This window comes from Lemur catta, chromosome 3 (genome assembly GCF_020740605.2).
Source record: "Lemur catta isolate mLemCat1 chromosome 3, mLemCat1.pri, whole genome shotgun sequence".
Classification (NCBI taxonomy): domain Eukaryota; kingdom Metazoa; phylum Chordata; class Mammalia; order Primates; family Lemuridae; genus Lemur; species Lemur catta.
This window is the reverse complement of record NC_059130.1, coordinates 88,933,906-88,960,375: the sequence shown is the minus strand read 5'-3', so window position 1 is coordinate 88,960,375 and position 26,470 is coordinate 88,933,906. Positions and strand designations below refer to the sequence as shown.

Genomic DNA, 26,470 nt, shown 5'->3' with positions numbered 1-26,470 from the left:
TTAATCCACCTAAATGCTCTGCAGAATTGGTGTGGTGCATATATGTGCATGTGTACGTAACAGAGAGATGACATAATGGTCACTGATAAAATCTGAATGTCGCATTTTGTGGGCACTTCTCCAGTTAAGATTACTTCCTGAAAGTAGACAGATAAGACAAGAGGAACAAAGCTTACTTTCAATCACCGGTCAGTAAATTATGGTCTTTGGGCCAAAGCCGGCCTGTTTTTGTAAAAATAATTTTTTTACGACATGGTCATGCTCGTTCATTTATGTATTGTCTATGGCTACTTTTGTGCTATGATGGCAGAATTGAATAGCTGTGACAGTATATGGCCCCAAAGCCAGAAATATTTACTATCTGGCCTTTCATAGAAAAAGTTTAGTGACCTTTTAAAGTCACTATAAATGTTAGCTTCAGCCTTTTAAACTTTCAACTTTTAGTAAGTAGGGAATAAAACTCTAATGGGATTTAAAGTTTATAGAAGTCTAGGGGGAGCTGAAGGAAAAGAAAAGGCCAAATGGAAAGAGTAACTAATTTGTTCATTACAAAAAAATCAGAAGCTATAACTTAGCTCTGACATTAGGGTGAAAGATTTAAAGTCAAATATCTTACAGCAGTATGTTTCAAATTTTACATGGGCTAATAAGAGAAAGTCTTGAAAGAACAGATAGGTTTCTAGGTATCTAAGAAAAGTGGGGGAATAATTTCTAACTTGAAACATATTTTAAAATGCAACCTGTCTTGGAGGCTTAGCTATAGAACTTTTTGTTCTGAACCACTTGGTATCTTGGCTTAGTTTCAGGTAATGACTGTTGAACGCCTACTATTAGCAATGCACTGGGCCAGGTACTGTGGGAAAAAGAAAGATGTTAAAACTAGTTCCTATTTTAAAAAGTATCTAGATTTTATCTTAAAAAAAAAAGGGGACAAAGGATTTTTTTTCTTATTTTCATAGAGATTTTTTTGTTACATACTGCTGTTATCAAATTCCTATTGTTGAAAGCACAGTCAGAATGGGTAAAATAATTGCTTTTCTACAATAAAAATCATATCGTAACCTCTTTTCTGACTTTCAATGATTTCCCCATACCTCAGGATAGAGTCTAAACATGTTAGCACCGCCGGCCTCAGATATTTTATCAGCTTCGTTGCCTATTTTCCTTCCCCTACCACATACTCTATGCCTGACTTACACAAGCTCTCTCACAACTCTTAAACAGAGTAGGCTTTTTTGTGCCTTTCTGCCTCTGTATACCCTTTATCTTTGGCCTGGAATACTCTCCATCCCTTCTCCTTCAGGCAAAATCACATTCATCTTTCAGATCCAATTTAGATGCAGCTCTAGGCATTCCTAGGTTCTCCCTCCTCCCCTAACCCTGGATTGAATAGCTTCACTTCTGTGATCAATTCACATTGCATGATTTTAATCATTTATTTGTTTCTCTCACTAGACTGTGAGCACTTAGAAGGCAGGGATATTGTTTTATTAACCTCTGAATTTTCAGCATAAGTTAATGTGGTTAGTACTTGGTAGATAATAGCAGTTAACATTTAGTGAATGCTTATACTATAGGTACTCTTCTAATCATTTCACATTATTATCTTATTTAATCCTTACATATATTGAGAGACAGAGGGAAGAAAAGAGGTGATCATATATAAGAAGAAAGAAAGGAAAAGGGAGCTAAGGTACCTGCTCTATCATCAATCTCAAAAGTGTCAATAGGCTTTGCAAGGTAAATATTCTTGCTTTGCTTTCTTCTTGTTGCCATTACTGCCATTATCCCTAGCTTAAATTCTGAGATTTACAAGAAGGCTGGAAGCAATAGGCAAGAATGGGAACGAGAAAATAGCTCTACTGAGGAAAATTACTCTCTTATATAGGCTACCAGGTCATTCTAGGATTACCCTTTGTAACATAATCTACATGGGTGGCATGTTTCTTTTCAGGGGGAATCTTCATGCTCATTATTGGGCACAGTAGGCATTCAACAAATGTGGACCGAATTAAACTAGGAGGACAAGGAACTGACTTCCTGAATCACTAAAACAGACAAGCAAGCCCCTGCCAAGTTTGTAAATTCAGTGATATCAAAAAGAAAAAAAAGTAAAAGAACTTAAATATTTGATAATTTAAAGCCAAGTTTTCAAAACCTGCCCCTAAAGCCTAATTGATAAGTACATTTTCTAAGTAAGTATCTGGTTGGTAGGAGAACAGAGGAAGCAGAGATTTCAGTAATTAAACTATTATTAAGGGGAATAATTAATTAGGTACTAGAAAGATGTAAAAATATCCCTCAATTTCTTCTTTAGTGTTTGGGAGGTGAAAAGCTTATTTTTTAAAAAAATACGTTACAGGCAAATTGGGATAGAATTGAAATTCAGATATTTCAGATCTTATTTTTGGAAATTTCTCAGGCCATAAGCCATTCTGATAATCTTGCTTATAAAAGAAGGTACTTAAATAATAATATTTAATGTTATTTAAATAATTTCTCATATTTTCAAAGAATCAGAATTAGATAAGGAAGATATACCAATGGCCAAGAAGCACATAAAAATATGTCAACATCATTAGTCATTAGGGAAATGCAAATCAAAACCACAACATGATACTGCCTTATACTCACCAGGATGGCTATTATTTTTTTAAAGAGAAAATAATAAGTATTAGTGAAGACATGGAGAAATTAGAACACCTGTACATTGCTGGTTGGAACGTAAAATGGTGCAGCCACTCTGGAAAACAGTAGTTCCTCAAAAGCTTAAAGATAGAATTACTATGACCCAACAATTCCACTCCTAAGAATATACCCAAAAGAAATGAAAACAGGTGCTCAGATAGTTATACATGAATGTTCATGTATCATTATTCACAACAGCCAAAAAGGTAGAAACCATGCAAATGTCCATTTACAGATAAATGGATAAACATAATATGATATTATCCATACAATTAAATGTTATTCAGCCATAAAAAGAATGAAGTACTGATACATGCTACAACGTGGATGAACCTTGAAGACATTATGTTAAGTGAAAGAAGCCAGACACAAAAGTCATATTGTATGACTATATTTATATGAAATATCTAGAACATGCAAATCAATAGAGACAGAAAGGCAAATTAATGTTGTGAATGTATGGGGGGCAATGAGAAGTGACTGCTTAATGGCATATGGGTGATGAAAATATTTTGGAACTAGATAGAGGTAATAGTTGCACAATATTGTGAATGTTCAAAATGCCACTGACTTGTATACTTAAAAATGATTAATTTTCTGTTAACGTGAATTTTACCAAAAAAACAAGTATCAAGATTACAGAGGGAGGTCACACGAGCTGGTTGTCTTCATGGCTACTGAGCCAAGAACTAAGCAACAACAAAGCTGTCTGCAGAGGAAAGAGGGAGAGGAATACTTTAATCTTTCTGCACTGAAAGTATAAATGATGAGGGCATTACTTGAAAAGATAAGTTAAATTGGCACTCAAAAGAAGTGCTGTCTGGTAGTATGGGCTCCATCATGTACTGGGACCAGGACATTCATCTTCTAGCCAAATGGCTTGGATCCCAGTCCTCATTCCATCCTGGTGGAGGAACAGTGCAGAGAAAAGGTCATGGGCTTGAAACACAGACAGACTTGGTTTGAATTCTAGGTCTGCCACTTAATTTCCATTTCTTGGGCAAGTTCCTTGACGTCTTTCAACACTGATCAATTTTATCTCTAAAATGGGAAAAAAACTTTCTCACTAGATTAATGAAGGATGAATTAAAGTAATGAATATATATCACCTGGCATAGTATGTGTGGCTGTAGCATGTTTTTGATGAATATTATCCTTATAATAATAATCTGAATAATATTAATCATCTTCCTTCTAATAACTAGATGTGTGATTTCAAGACAAACAGTTGAATTTCTCATAAGGACTGCCTTGGGAGGATCTGGAGCAAATCACCCCTCATTAATAGCATCATTTTTCTGTATGTAAAATGGCAATGGTACAGGAGCGGAAGTAGGGGAAGGTTCAGGAATAATTACATGAATGTGACCTAAGGTCTCTGAGGCATCTTCTTCATTGTTCCCTGCCTGACTGTTGTACCCCACCCAAGTCGGTCTCTACATGCCAGGGCTCTGATAGGTGTCTTAGGGCCAAACACAAGAAATTAGAGGGACTAAGCACACATTATACAGCATATGTAATTGAGAAGAAAAGTAATACTTAAATTATAAATAAGTTTCAGAAGTCTGGCAAAATTCTCATTTTTCTCAAAATGACTATTTTGATTTTTCTGAAATACAAAATTTCAAAACAGTATCTCTCTCTTTTTATTTTTACAGTCTATTTGTCAATCTACTCTTCTGCTTTCATAAGTGCTTAGTGTACCTTTAAGTAATCACACTCTAAGTGCAAGAGTTGGGGCAGACAGAGGAAGGAGGCACTTCTGCATGAGGGCCCACGGCAAGCCTCTAGGTTTGCTCTAGTTAGGGTAGCCCAGGCTGTGAGGATCAAATGGAGAAATATGTAGTGGGATTGTGCTCCGAAATGTACTAAAGGTTTCCAGACTAGAAGGAAAAATCATTTTGTTAATGGAATCAGGAATAACTTAGAAGTCCTCATCTCTGTGATAAGAATGAGTTCCCTGGCTCTAGGCCTAATTTATCACTGTGGCTAACATTCTGTAAAAATCTCTCATTTCCTTGTTTATATCATCCAATCTACCATTGACTAAGTAAGTATTTGCAAAGGGAAAATGTACTAAGTATTAATGAATATCCTCCTGCCTATATTTTTATCTAAGACTTTAAATCCTTTAAAGTTTTATATTTCAAAGTTTACAAAGCACTTTCACATATGATACTTACAACAATTAGATTGGCCAGGAAGGGGCTTTTATCCCTATTTAGAGATGAGGAAACTGAGACTCAGAAAGCATAAGTTATTTTCCCAGGGTCACAGAGCTTGTTAGAATGCAGGCATGCTGTTACCTAATCTAGAGCTCTTTCTGCTATTTTACTTCTCTCGAACCTACATGCTTATTGTGTTTCTCTATCTGTAAATTTTCTTTCTTCCAAATAGTCCTTGAATCAGTATAGGGGATAGTTATGGAATAATATCTGTATCATGTTTATATATGCTAAACTGATTTGTCTATAAAATCATTAGTGAACTGCTAGTGTTCAAAAGCAGTGAAATAAGGATTGTGGTAAACCTGACACTCAATATTCTTTCAGGTTACTATTTATCACATCAAAGATTGAGCCTAAATGTCAGACTAACTGGTTGTTTTTAAAATTCCAGTTATCAACAATTTTAAACAGAGAAATTTCAAAGTAGTCCATGGAAGACTATGAAAACACAAGTAAGTAACTAACCTCCAAGTCCTAACTGAGATCGGCTTGCTCTGCTAGAATGTAAGTCTCTGGAATTTCCGGTGGAGATGTTTAGAAAAGATTCTTTTTCATCTGGATAGAAGTGGTATGTGGGAGTGAGTTGAAAAGCTGGATTTAGGACTGGTTTGTTAATTTCTTTAGTGGCAGGATTTCAAACGATGGATTGTTGTCTCCGTGTCTGCGTTAGAGGAAACTGGCTAACTTGTGACAGTTTATGTTAAGGCTAAACCAATCCAGAGACAATCTACATATCTGCCTGGTAACCTAGGATGGAACCTGCATATTTTTCAAGAACGACGCCTTAGTTTAGACCCTGTCATCTCTTGCTTTGACTATGATATTAGCCTCTTAACAGGTCTCCCAATTTCCAGTCCTTTTTCATAAAATTCATTAATTCACTTAGACATTTATAAAACATTTACCGCACACCTACTAGATGTAGGCCCTCTGTTAGAAACTAGAGACAATATGAATAAGATAGTTCCCTTCTTTCACTAGTTGTAGAAGAAAGATATATAAGCTTGGAAAGGAAGGCAATAAATATGAAGGCTATTATGGGTTAGTCATTTTACATATGATTTTTTTTTTTTCTCCTTCACATAATATCACATAGGGTAAGTATTATTTCCGCTTGACAGGGAAAATGAGACTTGAATTGGCTATGTAACTTGTCTGTGTTATATACTTCATGAGGGACTGAATTAGGTTTTATACATAGGTCTGTCTGTTTCTAAAGCCTAGTTCTTTCTGCTAAACCATCGGTTCTCAAATTTTAAGATACATAGGAATCACTGGTTATATAGGAAACTTGTGAAAACAGACTCTCTGGACCCCCTTCAGAGATTCTGATTCAGTATGTCTAGCTTGGAAGCCCAGAAATTGGTATTTTTTACAAATGTGTGCTCAATAAAACACACTTGGAAAAGCACAGTAGTCCAAAAAATAAACAAAATACAGAAATTATAGCAAAATGGTATTATCATAAAGATATGAACAAAGTGCATGAACAAATCCATAGCCATCAGAGTTAGTTTCCTAAATTGCAAATCTAATTATATCAATTTCCTGCTTAAAAGAAGTGATGAATACTCATTGCCTACAGTTTAAGGTTTAAACTTTATGGCAGAACATAGGCATATCTTCAAGAAAAATGTGCCCTAATGAACATTTTTCAATCTCCTCACTTCTCTCTTATCTCTACCAACAGCTGCTTCTTCCCTTATTGCTTTACTTCACCTTTTCCACATGCCCCAAGCCACTTAACACCTACAAGCTGTATCACATTTTCAAATTTTTGCTATGTACTTCATCTTCAGTCTAAATGATTCTTCCCACTCATTCTTCCAAACGTAGTTTATAATATTATTACTACAGAAAATATTTCCTGAGTACTTATTAGATGTCAGGTACCAGTCTAAGCACTTTACATATATCAACTTTAATCTTCATAACAATCTTATCAAGTAGCTACCAAATGAAGTAACTAAGACACAAGAAGATCAAGCGATTTTTTTCAAAGTTATATAGCTGCTAGCTGCCAGAGGTAGGATTTGAATTTAGGTAGTACAGCACCATAATCTCTTAATCACTAACTTATAGCTATCTCTCATGAGATAGTGAGTACTCTCAGGCAAGGACTCTCTTCCACTTATCCAGGGCCTAACTGAAACCCCGTCTCTCTTTAGATTCCTCTAGCCTACCCTCATATCTTACTCTTCTAAATTTTCTTACATTCTACTTGTATGTGGACTATATCTCCCCATTTTAAACCTAACTATTCTGTAATTGTGTCAGGTAATAAAGTTTCATTTTTAGAGTAAGTGGCAAGCTCCCTGAGGGTAGAAATTGTGTCACCCTGTGTAGCTTGGCCTGGGCTTGTCATGTGGCAGACAATGAAATAATTTTTCTTGGACTGAAATACAGAGCAAGCATTTTACCAACTAAACTATGTTTAGTGGTTAGAGAGAGAGCACATGAATGGGTAATGGGTAGTCCCTCCAAAGTGGAGAGTGAGGGAGAGTGCAGCTATACGTTAAACAGTTCCTTTCTTGACAGAAGGCTGTTAGTTTGAGAAGCAGATCTGAAAGGGCTCTCAAGCATACGTAGGTTTGTTTTCCATGCTTGACTGCTACTGACTTTCAAAGTGAAATCCTACAGTTCAACCTCCTAGTAAATAGTAATTAGATACCTACAGCTATATATTCAAACTGATCTTTGGATTAAAAAGCTGTATAGAATTTTTCAGTCTCTTCCCAGATAAGAGATTTTCATAAACACTTTGGTTGTAAATCCGAATCTTTCTATTGCTTTGCATGAATAAACTAGTTCAGGATTACAAAGTGTATGTTCTTTGTCTCAGTTACACCTGGAATATTTGCAGTGAACAGATTCCATAAGTTGTAATCTTTGTACTTTACATGCAGTTATTCTAGCCTATCTTTTCCTCAGGGCAAATCTTTTACAACTGCTAAAGTAGCATAAACAAATACATACATGTGCATATAAAAGCCTTATGAAAAAGAGAATTTAATGAAGCATTTTTTAAGCAAAAGTATATAGGATAACTATTTTAAAAGCAAAATGTTATTTAAAAACAAAGGCTAGAGTTCAAAATCATTTGAAAATCTTCCCCAACCTCCCACACCTACTAGATGTCCCATTACGAGATAAATAATTTAAATTAAGAGCAAAGAACACTAAAAGGAGAAAAAAAAAATAACAAAAACAACAAAAGGCCTAACTCTGTAAGTGACCTTCAACAAATAACTTATACTGGTCTCAGTTTCCTCAATTATAGAGTAATGACGTAAGATTAAATGAATTCTAAAGTTCCTTTCAGCTCAGCCAAGAGTAAAAATAAGAGCAATAATAGTGCTTACTAAATACTAGGCACTAGGACATGCTTTACATATGTTATTTAATCTTAAAAACATGAAGAGCAGGTAGGTACGTTATCATCCCCAGTTTATATAAGAGAAAATTGGAAACCGACTCAATAGACCAGAGGCCCAGGCATTTTAAACAAGCTTCCCAGGTGACTGTGATGCCAGTAGTCACTATACTACACTTTGAGAACTGCCACGCCAGTGGCTGTAGTCTATATTATTAAAGATTGTGTTATCCCAACTGTTGTCCATCAAATAAGACTTTTTTCTAATTAGTATATGACTTGGGAAAGTCATTGAATGCTCTGTGCTACAGTTTACTCATCTGTAAAATAGGTACAATAAAATTTGTCCTGCACAATTTGCAAATAGCCCAGTCCTATGCCTATGACAGCTATTATCACACGCATCCAAAAAAGTTATTATTAATGAAACAAATGAAAGAACAATAAAATTTTGCTAAAACCCATTTTAAAGTCCATTACATGGACTATTTCTTTTCCTTGTTTTTTAATTTTATTTTCAAATTAATAGTAATAGTAAAATGGGTTATTTTTATTGTACAGTTCTATAAATTCTAACACATGCATTGATTCATATAACCACCATCACAATCAGAATACAAAACAGTTCAATCATACAAAAAAAAAAAAAATCCCTTGTAGTATCTCTTTGTAGTCACACATTCTCCTGAATCCTCTAGCAACCACTGATTAGGTCTCTGTCCCTACAGTTTTGTCTTTGCAAAAATATCCTATAATGGAACTATAGAGTATGTAACTTGTAGAGACAGACATCTTTTAGTAAGCATAATGCCTTTGTGATATATTCAAGCTGTTGTATGTATCAACAGTTTGTTTCTTTTTATTGCTGAGCAGTATTCCACTGCATGGACAAAACACAGTTTATTTACACACTCACCCACTGAAGGTGAACTGAAGAATATTAAAGAACATTTGGGTAGTTTCTAATTTGGCAAATACGAACAGAGCTTCTGTGAACATTCATACACAAGTTTTTGTGTGAACCTAAGTTTTCATTTTTCTAGAGTGATACCTAGCAGTGGGTTGCTGGGTCATATGCTAAATGTATGTTTAACTTTCTGAGACACTGTTTTTCAGAGTGGCTGAACCATTTTATATTCCTATCATCAATGAGTAAGAGTTCTGGTTGTTCTCCATCAAGACTTTAGTGTTCTTTCTTTTAACTCAAGGGCAATAAGCATCTGTGATTTAAGTTCCCAAAGTTGTGCAAAGCTGTGATGTGTATTTTAGCATACAAGCAGTGAATTGCTTCAGGAAAACAACAGTGAATAGCTGAGATTTCCAAAAGCAAATCCTCTGTTAAAATAGTTTTCTTCTAGTTTGCTAAAATTTTCTGTAAGGATGTTTTCCTATATATATCTAGACATAAAAACAAAAACTTCTAACAACAAAAATGCAGAAGTATGAAGTATCATTTCTTTTTTGCCTTGACTAACTTTGGTGTTGCTTATGCTAAAAGTAGCTTGCAAAGATGAGTATAATAGGAAATGAAAAGTATATATTGCTATTGTTAAAGTGAAGTATCTAATCTGAAATTAGAATCTTTTGGCCTAACTAATCAAGTAGCCCTCATTTTAACACATTGACTGCCACACTAGAAAATCCCCCCCGCCTTGGGGACACGGTGTTTTACTATGAAAATAGAATACAAACTTCAAAAACAAAATGATCCTTTCTAATTTAATGAAAAATTTGTTATTTTTTATTGTTTTCTGTGCGTGAGTTATATGTAACTTGAAAAATAGTTCACCCGGCTCAAGATAAAGAGACGTGGGAGTTGCATATGCTTCACAAGGCCTGAGGCTCAAAACTAGCCTGAGTTAAAACAAGTCACGTCGCAGTTAATGTGTTAATTATAATGTGTCTCTTTTGACTAATGGTGAATTCATCCAATCTAGTCATCTATTGGAAAAGTACTATTTCTTCTAGAACTGCGGTCCTCAACCCCCGGGGCCACAGAGCGCTACAGGTCCTGGCCTGTTAGGAATTGGGCCACACAGCAGGAGGTGAGTGGCGGGCCAGCATCACTGCATAAGCCTCCTGTCATATCAGCAGCGGCATTAGATTCTTACAGGAGCACAAACCCCAGGGTAAACTGCGCGAGTGAGGGATCTAGGCTGCGTGCAACTTATGAGAATCATCTAATGCCTAACGATCTGAGGTGAAGTTGAGGCGGTGATGCTAGTGCCGGGGAGTGGCTGCAAATACAGATTATCATTAGCAGTGAGGTTTGATTGCACAATACCTGTAATGGCTTCAATCATCCTGAAACCACCTCTCCCCTTCCACTACCCCAGTCTGTGGAAAAATTGTCTTCCATGAAACCAGTCCCTTTGAGTTCCAGCATAAAAGAATTTTCCTTGGTGAGGCAGGTCGAACTCTGCTAGGCAGATCTAACATCCTACATCTATCTCCATCATGGAATCTGTGTCATTACACTGGAATTTTTTGTTTACATGTACTGAATATCTATAGGACTGCATCATCCCTTCATCTGCTGGTGTTGAGCAAAATGTGGGCATACAGCAATTGCCTAATGAAATGTGTAGGTTTAGTGGCCAAAACAAATTAATGGTGGTTTATCTGGTGAACCTCTACATATCATCCTTTAAGACTCAAATGTTTTCTCCTCAAGAAGTCTTCTTTGTGTCACTCTTGTACCTTATATTTGCTGTCATTGTTCTGCTTTCACCCTATATTGCAAGAAGCTGTTTACTGGGATGATAGGTAATTGAAGTCAAGGTAAATTTTTAACTGAAAGAAGAGTGCCAGAAAATTCTCAGGATCCTCCCCACACCCTGCAGAGGCATAAAAATCAGAGGAAAGTAATTTGGAGAGGTAAGGGTGACTTGTTAAAAATACTAATGGAAGGCAATTGAATCTTTCCTTCTGCTATTTTTCTATCCAAATTCTGTGCTTTTTACAGTCAACATTATTTCAACTTCTTTACACTATTCCTTTGCTCATGCTTTCTCCACATTGCAACACTCTCTCCTCTTACCTCTGCACATGCAAATTGCACTGTCCTTTCTAGATCCAGATCAAATTTTACCTCTTTAGAGAAGTTCTTCCTGACCATAAAGATTGTTCCTTCTGCATTCTTCTAGGTCATATAACAAACTGTTGCTAGGGACATTTTTATAAGGATATGCTTTGGCTCTCCAACTTCATTTTATTTTTATTTTTTTTTTAAAAACAGAGTTTCACTCTGTTGCCTGAGCTAGCGTGCAGGAGCATCATCATAGCTCACAGCAACCTCAAACTCTGAGGCTCAATGATCCTCCTGCCTGAGCTTCCCCAGTAGGCTGGGAGCACAAGCATGTGCCACTATGCCCAGCTAATTTTTCCATTTATTCTTTTTAGAGATGGGGTCTTGCTGCTATGTGGCTCAGACTGGTCTCGAACTCCTGGCCTTAAGTGATCCTCCCACCTGGGCCTCCCAGAGTGCTAGGATTACAGGCATGAGCCACCACAACTGGCTTTGGCTTGCCAACTTTAGATGGTGAGTTCCTTAAAGAAGGACTCACACTATTTTTAAAAATTATTTTTAATTGACAAAATTGCATATATTTATCATATACAACATGATATTTTGAAATATGTAAACATTGTAGAATGGCTAAACTGAGCTAAATAGCATACACATAACCTTACATACTTATCATTTTTCATGGCGAGAACTCACACTAATTTTTTAACCTCCCCAGAAACAACCAGTGGTAGTTCCTCAATTTGATAGTAAGCAAATTTTTTTGGTAGCAAACAAGGTAAAGGTTGAATGCACACGAAAAGGCATTTTCAGTGCCTAAGTTCCCTTTTACAAACATGGCCATACAAGATCCTGTGGGGAAAGAAAAATTCATGAGGAATATGACTGTCTCCAAAGATACAGATTTAGGTCAATGTAATATTTAAGACATAAATAGTTTCTTCTGATTATTTTTAAAGGATATGTGTAAAAAGAGAAAATGTTCCAGTTAACATTTTATTTAGGTGCTTGTCAGGTCTTATGACATTGGGAAGGACTCAATAGCCACTTGAGAAGACTTCAGAAGAAATAGAAGGTTTAATTTTTATTTGGATTACACTAAGGTAGCTACTTTTAAAACAATGATACATAAAAGAAAATACAGTAACTGGATATATTACCATCCCAAAGCTAGCTAACTCATAACTAGAAAATTAAACATATTTTGTTAGGCCTTACAGTTACTAAAAACAAAAAGTGGACAGGTTGGGCCGGCTATTTAACGATGAATGCTTTTACAGTAATAAATGGCGACAGCCCAAATCAAAAAAGAATGCATTACTGAGATATTATCAATTATGCTCTGTCATTACACGGCAGCTCCACCTAGTCTAAGCTTGTCAAAAAGTGTTACTGTAATCCATGAAGAAGTCTCCACCTCAGGCAAAAGGAGAAAAATGTGGAGGGCTGGCTCTGAACAGGTGTGTTGAATTGTAATGCCACTGTTGAATCACAAATCTCTTCACATTAGTTTCATATGTGACAATTATTAAATACTCGGAGGTGTCAGGCATAGATAAAGTGATCTCTCAGCAGGCACTTTAAGAACAACGAATGTAAATAAAGAGGGTGTGGATATATCTTTTTCACAGTGAGCATTATTCCATGCACAAAAATAGTTATGAGAAACTTATTCTGCTGAAGTGAATATGGTATTTGGGAATCTGGGAATGTCTAATCTACTCTTCAAGTTAGCCCACTCTGATTCTACCTAATCTTAATAAGAGTGCTGATTCACTTTATCCTATAAATCTTTAATATAAATGCACCTCAGCTTTACAAGGGATCATGATGTATCAAAAGCATGTATGTATGTATTCTGGCTTTTACAAAGTTGTGTTACCTTAGGCAAATTACTTAACCTCTATAAGCCTCAGTTTCCTCCTCCATAAAATGGGGGAACTAACTAGCTGTTAAGATTATCATAAAAACTAGGAAAGATTATCTAATTTAACATAGTGTGTGGCCCTAGCAGACCCTTAACACACCCTTAATCCCTTCTTTAAGGTACTTCACCTGATTTTACTTCCCTAGATGGTGAAAGTTTGGGATTTAATACAAAGTAATAAACTGCTCAGGATTAAAGTTCATGAAAGCAGAGCTTGGATCTTTCCCCTCTATGTCAGTTCCCAGTAATGTCCAGTAAACACTGAGCCCAGGAATCAACAACTTCTCAAATTGTCACCCCACAGCAATCTCTCACTTCTCTGCACTGAAAAGGACTAAATCCTATGTGTATTCTTGTGCTCTTTCTTTTTTATTATGGTAAAATACACATAACATATACTATTTTAAGTATACAATTAAGTGGCATTAAGTACACTCCTATTGTACAACTGTCACCACAATCTATATTTCCATAACTTTTTTTTATGACCCAAGAAGAAACTCTGTACCCATTAAGCAGTAACTCCCCAATCTATCCCACACCGTTAGTCCTTGGTAACTCTAATCTACTTTCTGTCCCTATGAATTTGCCTATTCAAAATATTTTTCCCCCACAATTTGCCTATTCAAGAATCATATAGTGTTTGTCCTTTTCTTTTTTTCTTTTTAAGTTTTTAAAATAACCTTTTTTTTTTAAAAAAAAAAAGTTAACATATGCAGTATAGGAAACTGAAAAACACAAGAAGCAAAGAACAAAGTCATCCACAATCACAACCAGTTTACAATCTGACGTGTCCTTCTAGATCCTGACACAACACAACATCCAATTTCATGGGACTGAGATCGTACAGTATGTATCATACTTTTTCACACATCATGAATATACCAATCCAAAATCCCAAAGCTATGTGAGTATTTTGATAACCAAGAATACACTACACCAACTCAATCTGTTAGGAAAAAATGTAATCATGTTTGTTCTTTTCAGTCTGGCTTATTTCACTCAGCATAATGTTTTCAAGGTTCACCCATGTTGTAGCATGTAACAATCCTTTACTGTGGCTAAATAATTTCCCACTGTACGGATATACCACATAATGTTTATCCACTCATCTATTAACAGTTATTTGGGTCATTTCCACCTTTTGGCTATTGTGAATAATGATATTAATACAATGAACATTCATGTACAAATATCTGTTTGAGTCCCTGTTTTCAATTCTTTGGGGTACGTACCCAGGAGTGGAATTGCTGGGTCATATGGTTACCCTATGTTTAACTTTTTGAGAAACAAACAACTATTTTCCACAGGGGCTGACATTTTACATACTAATCAGAAATGTATAAAGGTTACAAATTTGTCTACATGCTTGCCAACACTTGTTACTTTCCATTTTTTGGATTGTATCCATCCTGGTGAGTGTGAAGTGGTATCTCATTCGTAGTTTTGATTTACATTTCCCTAATGACTACTGATGTTGAGTACCTTTTCATGTGCTTATTGGCCATTTATATATCTTCTTTGGAGAAATGTCTAATCAAGTCCTTTGTCAATATTTCAGTTGGGTTTTTTTGGTTTTTAGTTGTCAAGCTGTAGGATTTATATATTCTGGATATTAAACTTTTATCAGACATACATATATATATATACACACATACATATATGTGATTTGCAAATATTTTCTTCCATACTTTGGGCTATCTTTTTACTCTTGATAGTGTCTTTTGATGCACACAAGTTTTTAATTTTGATGAAGTCCAATTTATCTATTTTATCTTTTGTTGTCATATTTAAGAAACTATTATCAAATTCAAGATCAGGAAACTATTCCCTTATGTTTTCTTTTTAGAGTTTTATAGTTTTACACCTCTTAAATTTAGGTCTTTGGTCCATTTTGAGTTCATCTTTGTATATGGTATAAGGTAAGGGATCAACTTCACTGTTTTGCCTCTGGATATACAGGTTTCCCAGCACCATTTGTGGAAGAGACTGTTCCTTCCCCATTGAATGACGTTGGCACCCTTGTTGAAAATTCAGTTGACCGCATATCTGAGTTTATTTCTGGGCTCTCTATTCTATTCCATTGGTCTACGTATCTGCCCTTATGCCAGTCTCATATTGCTTTGATACTGCAGGCTTGCAGTAAGATTTGAAATCAGGAAGTGTGAATCTTCCAAATTTATTCATCTCCTTCAGGATTATTTTGGCTATTTGGGATCCCTTGAAATTCCATATAAATTTTAGGAATGAGTTTTTCTATTTCTGCAAAAAAATGGCTTTGGGATTTTGATAGGTATTGTACTGAATCTGTACATCACTTTGGGGAGCAATCTAAACAACATTAAGTTTTCCAGGGAATGTTTTTCCACTTACTTAGGTCTTCTTAATTTCTTTCAGCAATGTTTTGTAGTTTTCAGTGTATAAGGCTTGGGCCTACTTGGTTAAATTTATTCCTAAGTATTTTATTCTTTTTAATGGTACTGTAAATAGAATTGTTTTCCTAATTTCCTTTTCAGATTCTTTACTGATAGTGCACAGAAATAAAACTGATTTTTTTTTTTTTTTTGAGATAGGGACTTTATCTATTGCCCAGGCCAGAGTGCTGTGGCATCATCATAGCTCATTGCAATCTCAAACTCGTGGGCTCAAGCAATCCTCCTGCCTCAGACTCCTGAGTAGGTGGGACTACCAGTGCATGCTACCACACCTGGTTAACTTTTTAAATTTTTTGTAGAGACAGGGGGTCTTGTTATGTTGCTCAGGGTCCCAAACTCCTGGCCTCAAGTGATCCTCCCTCCTTGGTCTCCCAAAGTGCTAGGACTACAGGCATGAGCTACCATTCCTGGCCCAGAAACACAACTGATTTTTATGTGTTGATTTCATATCCTGCAACTTTGCTGAATTTGTTAGTGCTAAAAGATTTTTGGTGTGGAATCTTTTGGGTTTTCTATGCATAAGATCATGTCAGTGAATAGAAATAGTTTTATTTCTTCCTTTCCAATTTGGATGCCTTTTATTTCTTTTTCTTGCCTAATTGCCCTGGCTAGAAGTTACAGTACTACATTGAAAGCAGTGGTAGAAGCGGACATCTTTGTCTTTTTCCTGATCTTAGGGGAAAAGCTTTCAGTGGTTCGTATTATGTCAACTGTGGGTTTTTCATGTATGGCCTTTATCATATCAAGGAAGTTCTCTTCTATTTATAGTTTACTGTTTGTTTTTATCATGAAAGGGTATTGAATTTTGTCAATTTTTTTCTGTATCAACTGAGTCTTTTAGTATCAGATTTACAGATTATGTTATATAATAATTTGAATGCAAAATATTTGCATGCACTTTTCCAGTCTGTTCTTTTATTTTAATTTGCAGTCCTCATAATTCACTGGTAAAGAAATTAATTTTAATTCCTTTAATACCGAGCACATGACACTGGCCCATGGGCAAACTAGTAATTTTAGGAAAATTTCTAAGGTCATAATTTTTGGATAATAAAAATTAAGCAATATTTAATAATAGCTTATTAGTTTGAAGGTAATGATACTTTGTAATATTTCAGAAAGGTTTATTTATATCCGGTTTGATGACTCCTATCTTGACCTGTAGGTTAGCTTTCATATCCTGTTTCTTTCTTTATTTCTAATAAGTTAGAAAGTCCCGCTAAGAGATTACTAAGAATGGAAGCAAATGCTTGTTGGCTCTTCCAGTTACATCTGAATATTTGGATCAAACAAGAACTCATATGGAGGGATTTCTCATAAAATGCTACTGTAAACTTTGGCAATGAGTATATTACACTCAAAAGGTGAAAGGGTGACTGTTTAACCTTGGAAGATAGTGGTGAGTAGATTTCCAAGCCATTCTTTGGTTGCTCTTACTCTAGAAAGTATTTCTTAATGTTTTGTTGCAGCTTTCTTTGGGAATTTAAGATATCGTCTATTACATATCATTGATTTATTTCACTGAAGAATGAAGAAAATTATCAAGTTTTTGGAAAGGATCAAAGTCTTGATGAAATCTATGTGCACCACAGCTTTTTTCTTAAGAAATCTTTATATTTTATTCTCAAAATTTAAAACTGTTATTTTTAGCCCTAAAATAATAGGTTTCACATATTCAAGGATATACTGCTGAGATGTAAGATTTGAAAAAGTCTTATGCATTTTTATCATTATTATCTGTTATGAAAAGATTTTATCTCATGCCTGATTACAAATGCTTATGCTCACACCTGTCTCTTAAATCAGAGGATCTCAAACTTTAGTGTGCATCAGAATCACCTGGAGGGCTTAGTAAGACACAGATTGCTTGGTCCCACCCTCATGATTCTGATTCAGCATGTCTGGGGTGGGGTCCAAGAAACTACATTTCTAACAGGTTCCCAGGTGACACTTTGAGACAACTGCCTTTGATAACCAGTATACTTATTTTAGGAGAAGGAACATTTTGGACTCCGTTACCATTATTTTAAATAATCTACTAGAAAGATGTCTATTTGAAGTTGCCTAAGATATTAGCAATTTTCATTATTTTCTTCAATATCTTATCAAGGTTTGAGGGATATATTAATTACTAGGTATTCATTTTAGTAAAGCAGTGTGTTGACTGACATTCAGGTGCAATATTTTTCATCTGAACAGCCATGATCTTCCTTCAGCAACCTTGCGGAACTTAGAATTTTTGTTAACAGCTTTATTAAATGTAATTCATATATTATACAATTCACCTATTTAAAGTGTAAAATGCAATTTTTTTACATAGTCACAAATATTTGCTACCATTACCATAGTAAATTTTAGAACATTTTCATCATCTAAAAAAGAAACCACATATGCTTTTATCTACCACCCTTATATACCCTCAACCCACCTGCCACTACTCCCCAAAGTCCTAAGCAATCACTAGTATAGATTTCCCTATTTTGATCTTTCATATGAGTGGAATCATATAATATGTAGTCTTTTGTGACTGGCTTATTTCATTTAGCATGTTTTCAAGATTCATCCATGATATAGCACATATTAGAACTTCATTCCTTTTTATGGACAAATATTTTTCCATTATATGTATGTACCACATTTTGCTTATCCATTTTTCCATGGATGAGCATATGAATTGTTTTGTCTTTTTGCTACTATGAATAATACTTCTATGAACATCCATATACAAATTTTTGCATGGACATGTGCTTTCATTTCTGTTGGGTATATGACTGGTAGAATTGCTGGATCATATGGTATCTCTATATTTAATCAACTGAAGAGCTGCTAGTCTGTTTTCCAAAGCTGTTGCACCGTTCCTGCTAGCAGTCTACTAGGGTTCAGATTCTTCACATCCTTGTCAACATTTGTTGTTATCTCAACTTTTGATTTTACACATTGTAGTGAGTGTGAAGTAGTATCTTGTGATTTCGATTTGCATTTCCCTGATGAGTAATGATGCTGAACTGTTTTTCATGTGCTATTGCCATTTGTATATCTTCCCCAGAGAAATGTCTATTTAAATCCTTTGCTCAGTTTTTACTGGAGTAATTTATCTTTTTGTTATTGAGTTGTTAGAATTCTTTACATATTCTAGATACTTAAGTCTATACTAATGTTGAACTATAGTTGATTCTTGAACAATACAAGTTTGAACTGTGCAGGTCCACTTATAAGCAATTTTTTTTCAATAAAAGTTACAATGAGCATGCCTGTCTTTCTTGTCTCCCCTTCTACCTCCTCCACCTCTTTTCCCTCTACCAGCCCTAAGATAGCAAGACCAACTGCCCCCTCCTCCTCCTCAGCCTACTCTGTGTAAAGATGACAAGGATGAAGGTCTTTATGTATTTTCTCTTCTTTATGATTTTCTTAATAATATTTTCTTTTCTGTATTATACTTTATTGTAAGAATACCATACATAATACATACAACATACAAAATATGTGTTAATCAACTGTTTATGTTATTGGTAAGGCTCCTGGTTAACAGTTGGCTTTTAGTAGTTAAGTTTTGTGGGAGTCAAAAGTTATACTTGGATTTTCCAACCCCCATTCCCCATGTCATTCAGGGTCAACTGTACTTCAAACTATTATACTTAGTTTTCAGTACTTATTATACTATACTCATCATTACTTTTATGAATCAGTGGAACCATCTTTGATCCATGATAAATTTTAGGTAACTAAGAATAAAAGTAACTTAAACAGGGGAAAACAAATGTAAATTTAACAATAACATATGAATGACATGAAAGTTCAGACATTAAAGTCAAAATGTCCCTATTAAATGAATGTTTGCCAAGACAAAACAACCAATGCACTCTTTGTTATCTATAAGCAGTATAATAAATTATAACAGATGTGATGAATGAAATAGCATTTCAAGGAATATTCTAATTTATCTTATATTTCAAAATGTGAAATAAACACAAATAAAATTGACCCACTGCTTGTTCATACCTAACTGCCTGGGAACCACTGTAAATAGCTGGGTACTCCAGTAGTTCAGGAATCATGCTGAGAAACATTGCCTCGGAGACCAGAACAATTACTGGCCTGAGCAGGAACCTGAAAACTGGCTGCTATTGTCTACATTCTTACCTGTCCTACCTGTCTTGTAGCTTGTACTGGGAAAAGGCAAGAGCCCCTCTGTGTGCTCCTGCACCACCATGACAAGTTGCTTGCATAGCATGTCTGGCCCACCCTGGCGAGGTGCTCCCTGGGCTTCATCTACCTAATCTTTTGATAGACTTTATTGGAATTTCTGGGTTGTAAGCCCAAGGACCTTGTCTACTTTGCTCACAGCTATGTTCTTAGTGCCCCCTATATCGTCTGGTATATAGTAACTCAATAAATATTTATGAAATGAATACACAAGTCAAGATGAGAGAAATTATCATCTTCTGTGACCTGGGCCTAATTATGGAGAAAAATCACTGGATAAAGAATGCTTTTTCTGAGCAAAAGTAACTACCTACAGAATGGCATCTGTGGTGTACCCAGCTTTCCATTTAGTACCCTAATCATTAACAGTTAACACTTCTTTCTCCTCAAAGTTACTTCTGAATATTAGATCTTCTATGACTTTTGCATTATCAGTGGACTTCTGATATTTAAAAATATTGCATTTTTGGTTTTATTGTATCTCACATATAAATTTATATGCAGCCACATCAGGGAAAACTCTAACAGAACTACTGCCTAATGAGTAGTCTTTCTAGCTTTAGGAAGTGTTCTATATAAATATATTTTAAAAGAAAGATGGTAAAACTTCCTTTTAAAGGTTGGTCTGTTTGGTAAGTTTTGCTTAAGTTTTTGTATGAAGAGATTGTTTTTGTTCTCTATGTGTCTTGTGATAACTTATTCCTGCTTTAAAGAAACAGAAGCCTGAACCTGTATCCTGTTTGTCATTGTTAGCTTTGCAAAAAAGAATAGGTATGACAATGGCGAGATTTTTAAACAGAGGAAAGGAAAAGGAATGAACTGCTGAAAACAGTTAAGACTAAGACAAAGCTTAGGGGAAAAAAGTTACACATTCCATGTAACAAACCACAAAGCCAACAATTAATTTCCTTTAGCAACAAAAAAGCTGCCATAAACTAATTAGCATACCTTCCTTGTGCTGTGGCAATGCTGTCTTTAAGTCCCAAATCGGAACCCTCTAAAATAAGCCTAGAATGTTCCTCTGGCATATTTTGCCCATGTATTCTTAGAATTACCAAAGAAATGAGAATGATGTAAACTGTCCTTGAAATCTGCCCTGATCTCCAACATCTGGATTGTGACAATTACTGAGCTATTGCTCATATACAAGTCAATCAGAGAGGTTAGCCTGGAAGAGAGTAATTCTTGCATCCACGATAGAGAATTATAAATAAATTCATGTTGAATGAATAAACAAAGGAATGAATGAAACAATAAATAGATCAGGAACTAAGTATCACAAAGTCTTGATTATCAAGTTTCTAGATTACCCATAGGAAAAAAATAGTGCATATAAACAAATTCATCCATTTACATGTTACAAAGCATCTATTATTTGCAACCAGGCTTTAAGCAAAAATAGATTCTAAAATGTGGCCACTGTCATGTAGTGAGTCTTGTTTTCTTTCTCATCCCCTTTTTGCTAACCCCTCATTAGAGCAAAGCACCTCTCTGTCTGAAGGACCTAGCCCAGTGATATGTACTTGGTAGAAGCTCAATAAACATTTATAAAACCTAACTAATGATATTAATGAAAATGTCTAAGAAGGAAGTGATAGGCAGTTCTGTCAAAAACAGAGGTTCATGTAATGTATATGTCCTAGCTACAGATAAAACAATCAGTGATATAAAGGCTAGTTCATTCTGGACCACTGAAGAATGATTCAGAGCATGAATATGGTTCAGGCTCAGGTTTGTTAAATAAAAGCTTTATACGTAGGTATCTCAGGGTTGCACTAATATAATGGAATCATTGAAGTGATGGATATAACTTAATCAAAGTTAAGTTTAAATGAATTCAGGCCTAGAAAGCCACCTTCCAAACCTATTCACTAATTTGATTTTAATTCCAAGCTTAAGATGAAGTCTTTTTTGTAATTTTTTAAAAATAAAGGCAAATTCACAATTATAAAGGACAGTGTTTCTTGTCACATATTCAGCAGACACCAAATCATTATGATCTATGTATAGTCCAAAAGAAGTTTTTAAACTTAGAAAAGCTTTTCTTAGGAACTCTATCTATGACTTGAGCTATAACTTTCTTGAAGATACTCTAAAAATAAAAAGAGAAATCCTTACTCTTACAATTAAATTTTAATAAAAATTTCAATTATATGGAGCCTTGGATTTTTGCTATAACTCTCATATTAAATTTTGTGCTCAGTATTAAAGGAATTAAAGTCAATTTCTTTACCAATGAATTACAGGGAATACAAATTAAGATGAAAAAATGAACTGGGAATATGTGTGCAAATATTGTGCATTCATATTATTATACAGCATAATCTGTAAGTCTGGTATTAATGAGACTCAAGATTTAAATGGCTGAAGAATGTGTTTAGTGAATTATTGTCAATCAATGCCTCTGTTCCAGGATAAATGTAATCTTGAATGGCAACAAACCTATTATTACAAATTCCTAAGTAAGTACATTATTTCAAAATGTCACTGTCAATTTACAGAGTAACATATAAACATCTTTCCACCATATACCCAATTGCCTTTCCTTCAGAATAAATGAAACACTATTAAGAAAAATTATAAAGTCAACATTTTTACAGCACTAAAAGAAAACCAATGAGCATTAAAACTCTAAACTAGCTATACCACTTCAAATTTTCATATTTGTTAATGTGGATACATTAGGTTTTATACCATTGTAATCAAATATTGTTTTTCAGGTTACCTTATTTCATGTAAATTTCTTCTAAATGTTCACTTATTCAATCATTTAACAAACATTTACTGAGTGTTGACTCTGTCCTAGGTACACTGTTAGGGGATAGACTTACAAACACAAATATGATATGACTCTTGCTCTTAACAAATTCACAGCCTAATGGAAGACAGAGATAATAAAGTGAAATACAATAGTACAGAGTTATATTAAAATTGTCTACATGTTTCACATTTGCAATAAGTAAAGAATACACTATTGAAAACACTATGCTCAGAAGTTCTTCATCATTGCTCAAAATCAAACTCTCCCTTGTTCTATGGAAATCTTTTATTCAAAAATTAAAAACAAACAAAAAATTAAAAACAATTTTACACATATCTGTGAACTTCGCATCTCAATAACAAATGCTAATATTTATTTCATATTTTATCTTAAGGGTATTTTCCAAATCCAGAAATTTCTAGATTGGTCAAGTACTAATGATTACTTCAGATTATTACTTACAGCTCCTACCAGCTATATGACCTTGGACAAATTTGCTTAACTTTGACCCTTAGTTTTCTCATCTGAAAAGTAGAGATAATCATACCAATCTATGCTAGATTATCTTCCATTTTCCCCTCAGTATCCATGCTCTACTTAGCTTTTTGCCCAGGGAGGTTTTCCTGCCTTCTAGTAATAGTTTCTGACTGGGTTAGGTCAATAGGAGATACTAGCAGGAGATTATACTATAGAAGGAAAGTGAAGCTATTCCCTGGTTTCCTCCCTACTAGGTCCCCAAGTTGGCTATATCCCTCTATCAAAAGCACTCCTCTCCATATAGTACCTTCTCCCAGGCATTCAGGCCTAGAAATGGTAATGGCTACCTTAGCCTTGGGGTCGGTATTATTCCCTGTTGATTTCTGTAAACCCTGCCTATGTCTTTATAAATGGTCCCCTTTTTAAACTCTTCTCAAATAACTGTGTTTGAAAGTGTCATCTATTTCTTGCCAGAACTCTGACTGATATACAACCTCATGGGTTATTTTGAGGATCACATGAGATGATGATATATGTAAAGTGCTCAGCACAGTGCCTAATACATTATAAATACTCAGTATTTATGCTTTAAACACTTACTATTTATACTAAGTATAGACTACTATTGTCATTATCAATACTGCTATTATTATTATTTTATTTGAGGTTCTACGCTTATGCTACCTATAACATCTGAATATGTTTGAGAGATTGAGAAATTTAGAATCCTGGAGATCTTTTACTAATTCTCACAGTACTTCAAAATATATTCAAATGCAAAATGTGTTTATTAATAATCAATTTCAATATTTAAAAAGAGTACGAGGATCTTAAAAGTGAGTGATAAAATCCATAGAATAGACAGGATTTCCTGGTCTGTACTTTCTTCTGTAAATACATTTCCAAACTCATTTCTTACAATTGACCTCCCATCACCACCCCAAAACTAGCAAAGTATCAATAGTCCATAAATTTAATCAAATTATTGGGTCTTAGAGTCATGGAAAGAATGGACTGAAAGGTAAACTAAATGGCATAAAAGACCTTGGTAAATCTAGATATGCATCTTCGTCATACTTATTTATCAATCATGACATAGTCAGGCATCATCATTTGACAAATCACCTCATTAAAATCTGCTTAACCTTTCACCTTACCTCATCCTTTATATCTTCCTGTTGTTGGGCTGTAAAGATCTCCATTGCAGCCATGAGTCTCATCATTAACTCATCTACTGTTGTGTTACCTAACAACACAGGGAGATTGACAAACTTTACTTTATATAAACTTTTTATATATAACTTCAAAGTATTAAAGTTATTAAAAAATGGAAAGTTGTTCTAGAATTAATCACAAAGGAATAACTATAGTTTAAAAAATTAGTTAAAATACTTTCATGTTTTCATTGAAATGTTTTATATGTTCAATAAGGAAGAGTAACTAGTATTATACATTGGCAGGTGAAATGTCAGAATAGTTAGATTTGAGGAACAGTCTCTTAACAAGAAGGATTTTTAGCACTATAAAGAAGAATGTCCAAGTCATGAGCTTCAAAAAAATTCTTTTTAACTATGGGAACATATCCACTTAATAACACATGCAACAACTGTTTATACGTCGGTGGTTAGCACTTTACATGTATTATCTAATTTAACCTATAGAACAATTCTATGAAGGGGTCATTATGATTTTGATTTTAAAGAGAAAGAAAATGAGCCTTAGATAGCTCAATCAACTTGCCCAACCAAAGTCAAGCTGGTTAAATGGTGGGGCCAGAATTTGAAATCAGAGCAGGCTCACTTGAAGCCTATCCTCTTTGCCTCCTCAGTACACTGCTTTTACTTAGAATTATCTCCTATCACTACTATTTGTTTCTAGTGAAACAAATAGTAATTGTTTCTAGTGAAACAAATAGTAATTCAATTTATGAAAACATTTGATTCCTTTTTTTTTGCCAATTGATATGTTTTCCTTTCAGCTGCTTTCAAATGACTATACTATAATCTTTATGAAGAGGGTATTTAAAATGTTTGATTTTCCTTAATATAATTTTATTCCCTGTTCAAGTCCATAACAAACATATAGCACATATATGCCATTTCCTGAAAGCACTAAGTCCTTGTTACTTGCTTTGGATGTACTACAAGAGAGAAATTCATAAGGATACATAAATACATGACAATTCTTCTCTTAAACCTACAGGCAGAGTTAGTTTTTCTCCAGGACTTGAGAAGGAGTCTTCCTATCTCATCAATGAAATGGCCACTGATGGGACAATGAAGAGCAAGCATCCTTGCTGGTGTTTTTCCAGCGGGCTTTACTAGCATGATCTTTCAATGGCCCTTTTCCTAGTTTTTCTTATGACCATTGGCAGCATGGGGTTAAGGAACATCTGCAGTCCTCAGAAAAAAAAATGATCCAATTTGTTCACATCAGCACTATTCTCTCAATAAATGAGCTACAGGACAAATGTTATCTTGTCACTAAGGAAACAGAACTGGTTTTGTAGTCAGAGTAACAACCCTAGTTCCATTACTTATAAGCAATATGCCCTAGTACCTATAAATTGTCTAGCATATGACAAGGGCTTTAATAAACATTTGTTTAATAAAGAAATAAGTGAACGACTAGATTGTAGCTCTCTAAAGATCAATTTTCTTATTTTAAAAATGGAGATAATACTAGTTCTGTAATGTTCTTGGAAGGAGTAGAGATAATGTAAAGTACTTGGTACATAGTACACACACAATTACTGGTAGTTATTATTAATAGATATAATAAATGGCAAAAGAAGTTTAAGAGTACCTTCAATGTAGATTTTATTATTAAACAAGTCCTGGGTTTCCATATCTCATTTGCAAACTGTAGTAATTAAGACTCAGAGCATAGGAAATAAATACTTAATGGAGTGTACTGAAATCATCAGTGGGAAAATACTATACTTGTATAGTGACTAAACATTGGCCATTAATTTTGAGGCTTAAGCCACTGCTCATCAGCTATACTTCAGCCCTAACTGCAAGGACCCACTGCCAAACTGGACTTGTAGGTACTTTATACTTAAATCCTTAATGATCTAAGACAGAGAAAGGGTACCAGTTAATGTTAATGCAGTTCAGAGCAAACCTACTCTTCACAGCCAATTGCAGTTCTCAAACTTTTTAATGTCAGGACTGCTCTACACTTTAAAAAAAACCTGAGATGCTCAAAGAACTTTTGTTTATATAGGTTATAGATATCAACATTTATTGTATTAGAAATTAAAATTGAAATATTTAAAACAAATTTGCCAATACATTTAAAAACAATAATAATAAACCCATTTCATTAATATAAATATTACGTTTTTA

The 26,470-nt window shown here is 34.6% G+C and overlaps 1 protein-coding gene across 2 annotated transcripts in view; it reads right to left on the bottom strand.

Annotated features, from left to right (window-relative positions):
- The window catches only part of FAF1 (Fas associated factor 1), a 446,948-nt gene that overhangs the window by 72,806 nt on the left and 347,672 nt on the right, over positions 1-26,470 (bottom strand). For both annotated transcript variants that reach the window (XR_006734185.1, XM_045548070.1), the window contains exon 15: positions 24,278-24,366. Coding sequence is in view for 1 of the 2 variants with exons in the window: in XM_045548070.1 (XP_045404026.1) it covers positions 24,278-24,366 (89 nt within the window). In the remaining variant the exon portion in view is untranslated. The remainder of the gene's footprint in view (positions 1-24,277; positions 24,367-26,470) is intronic.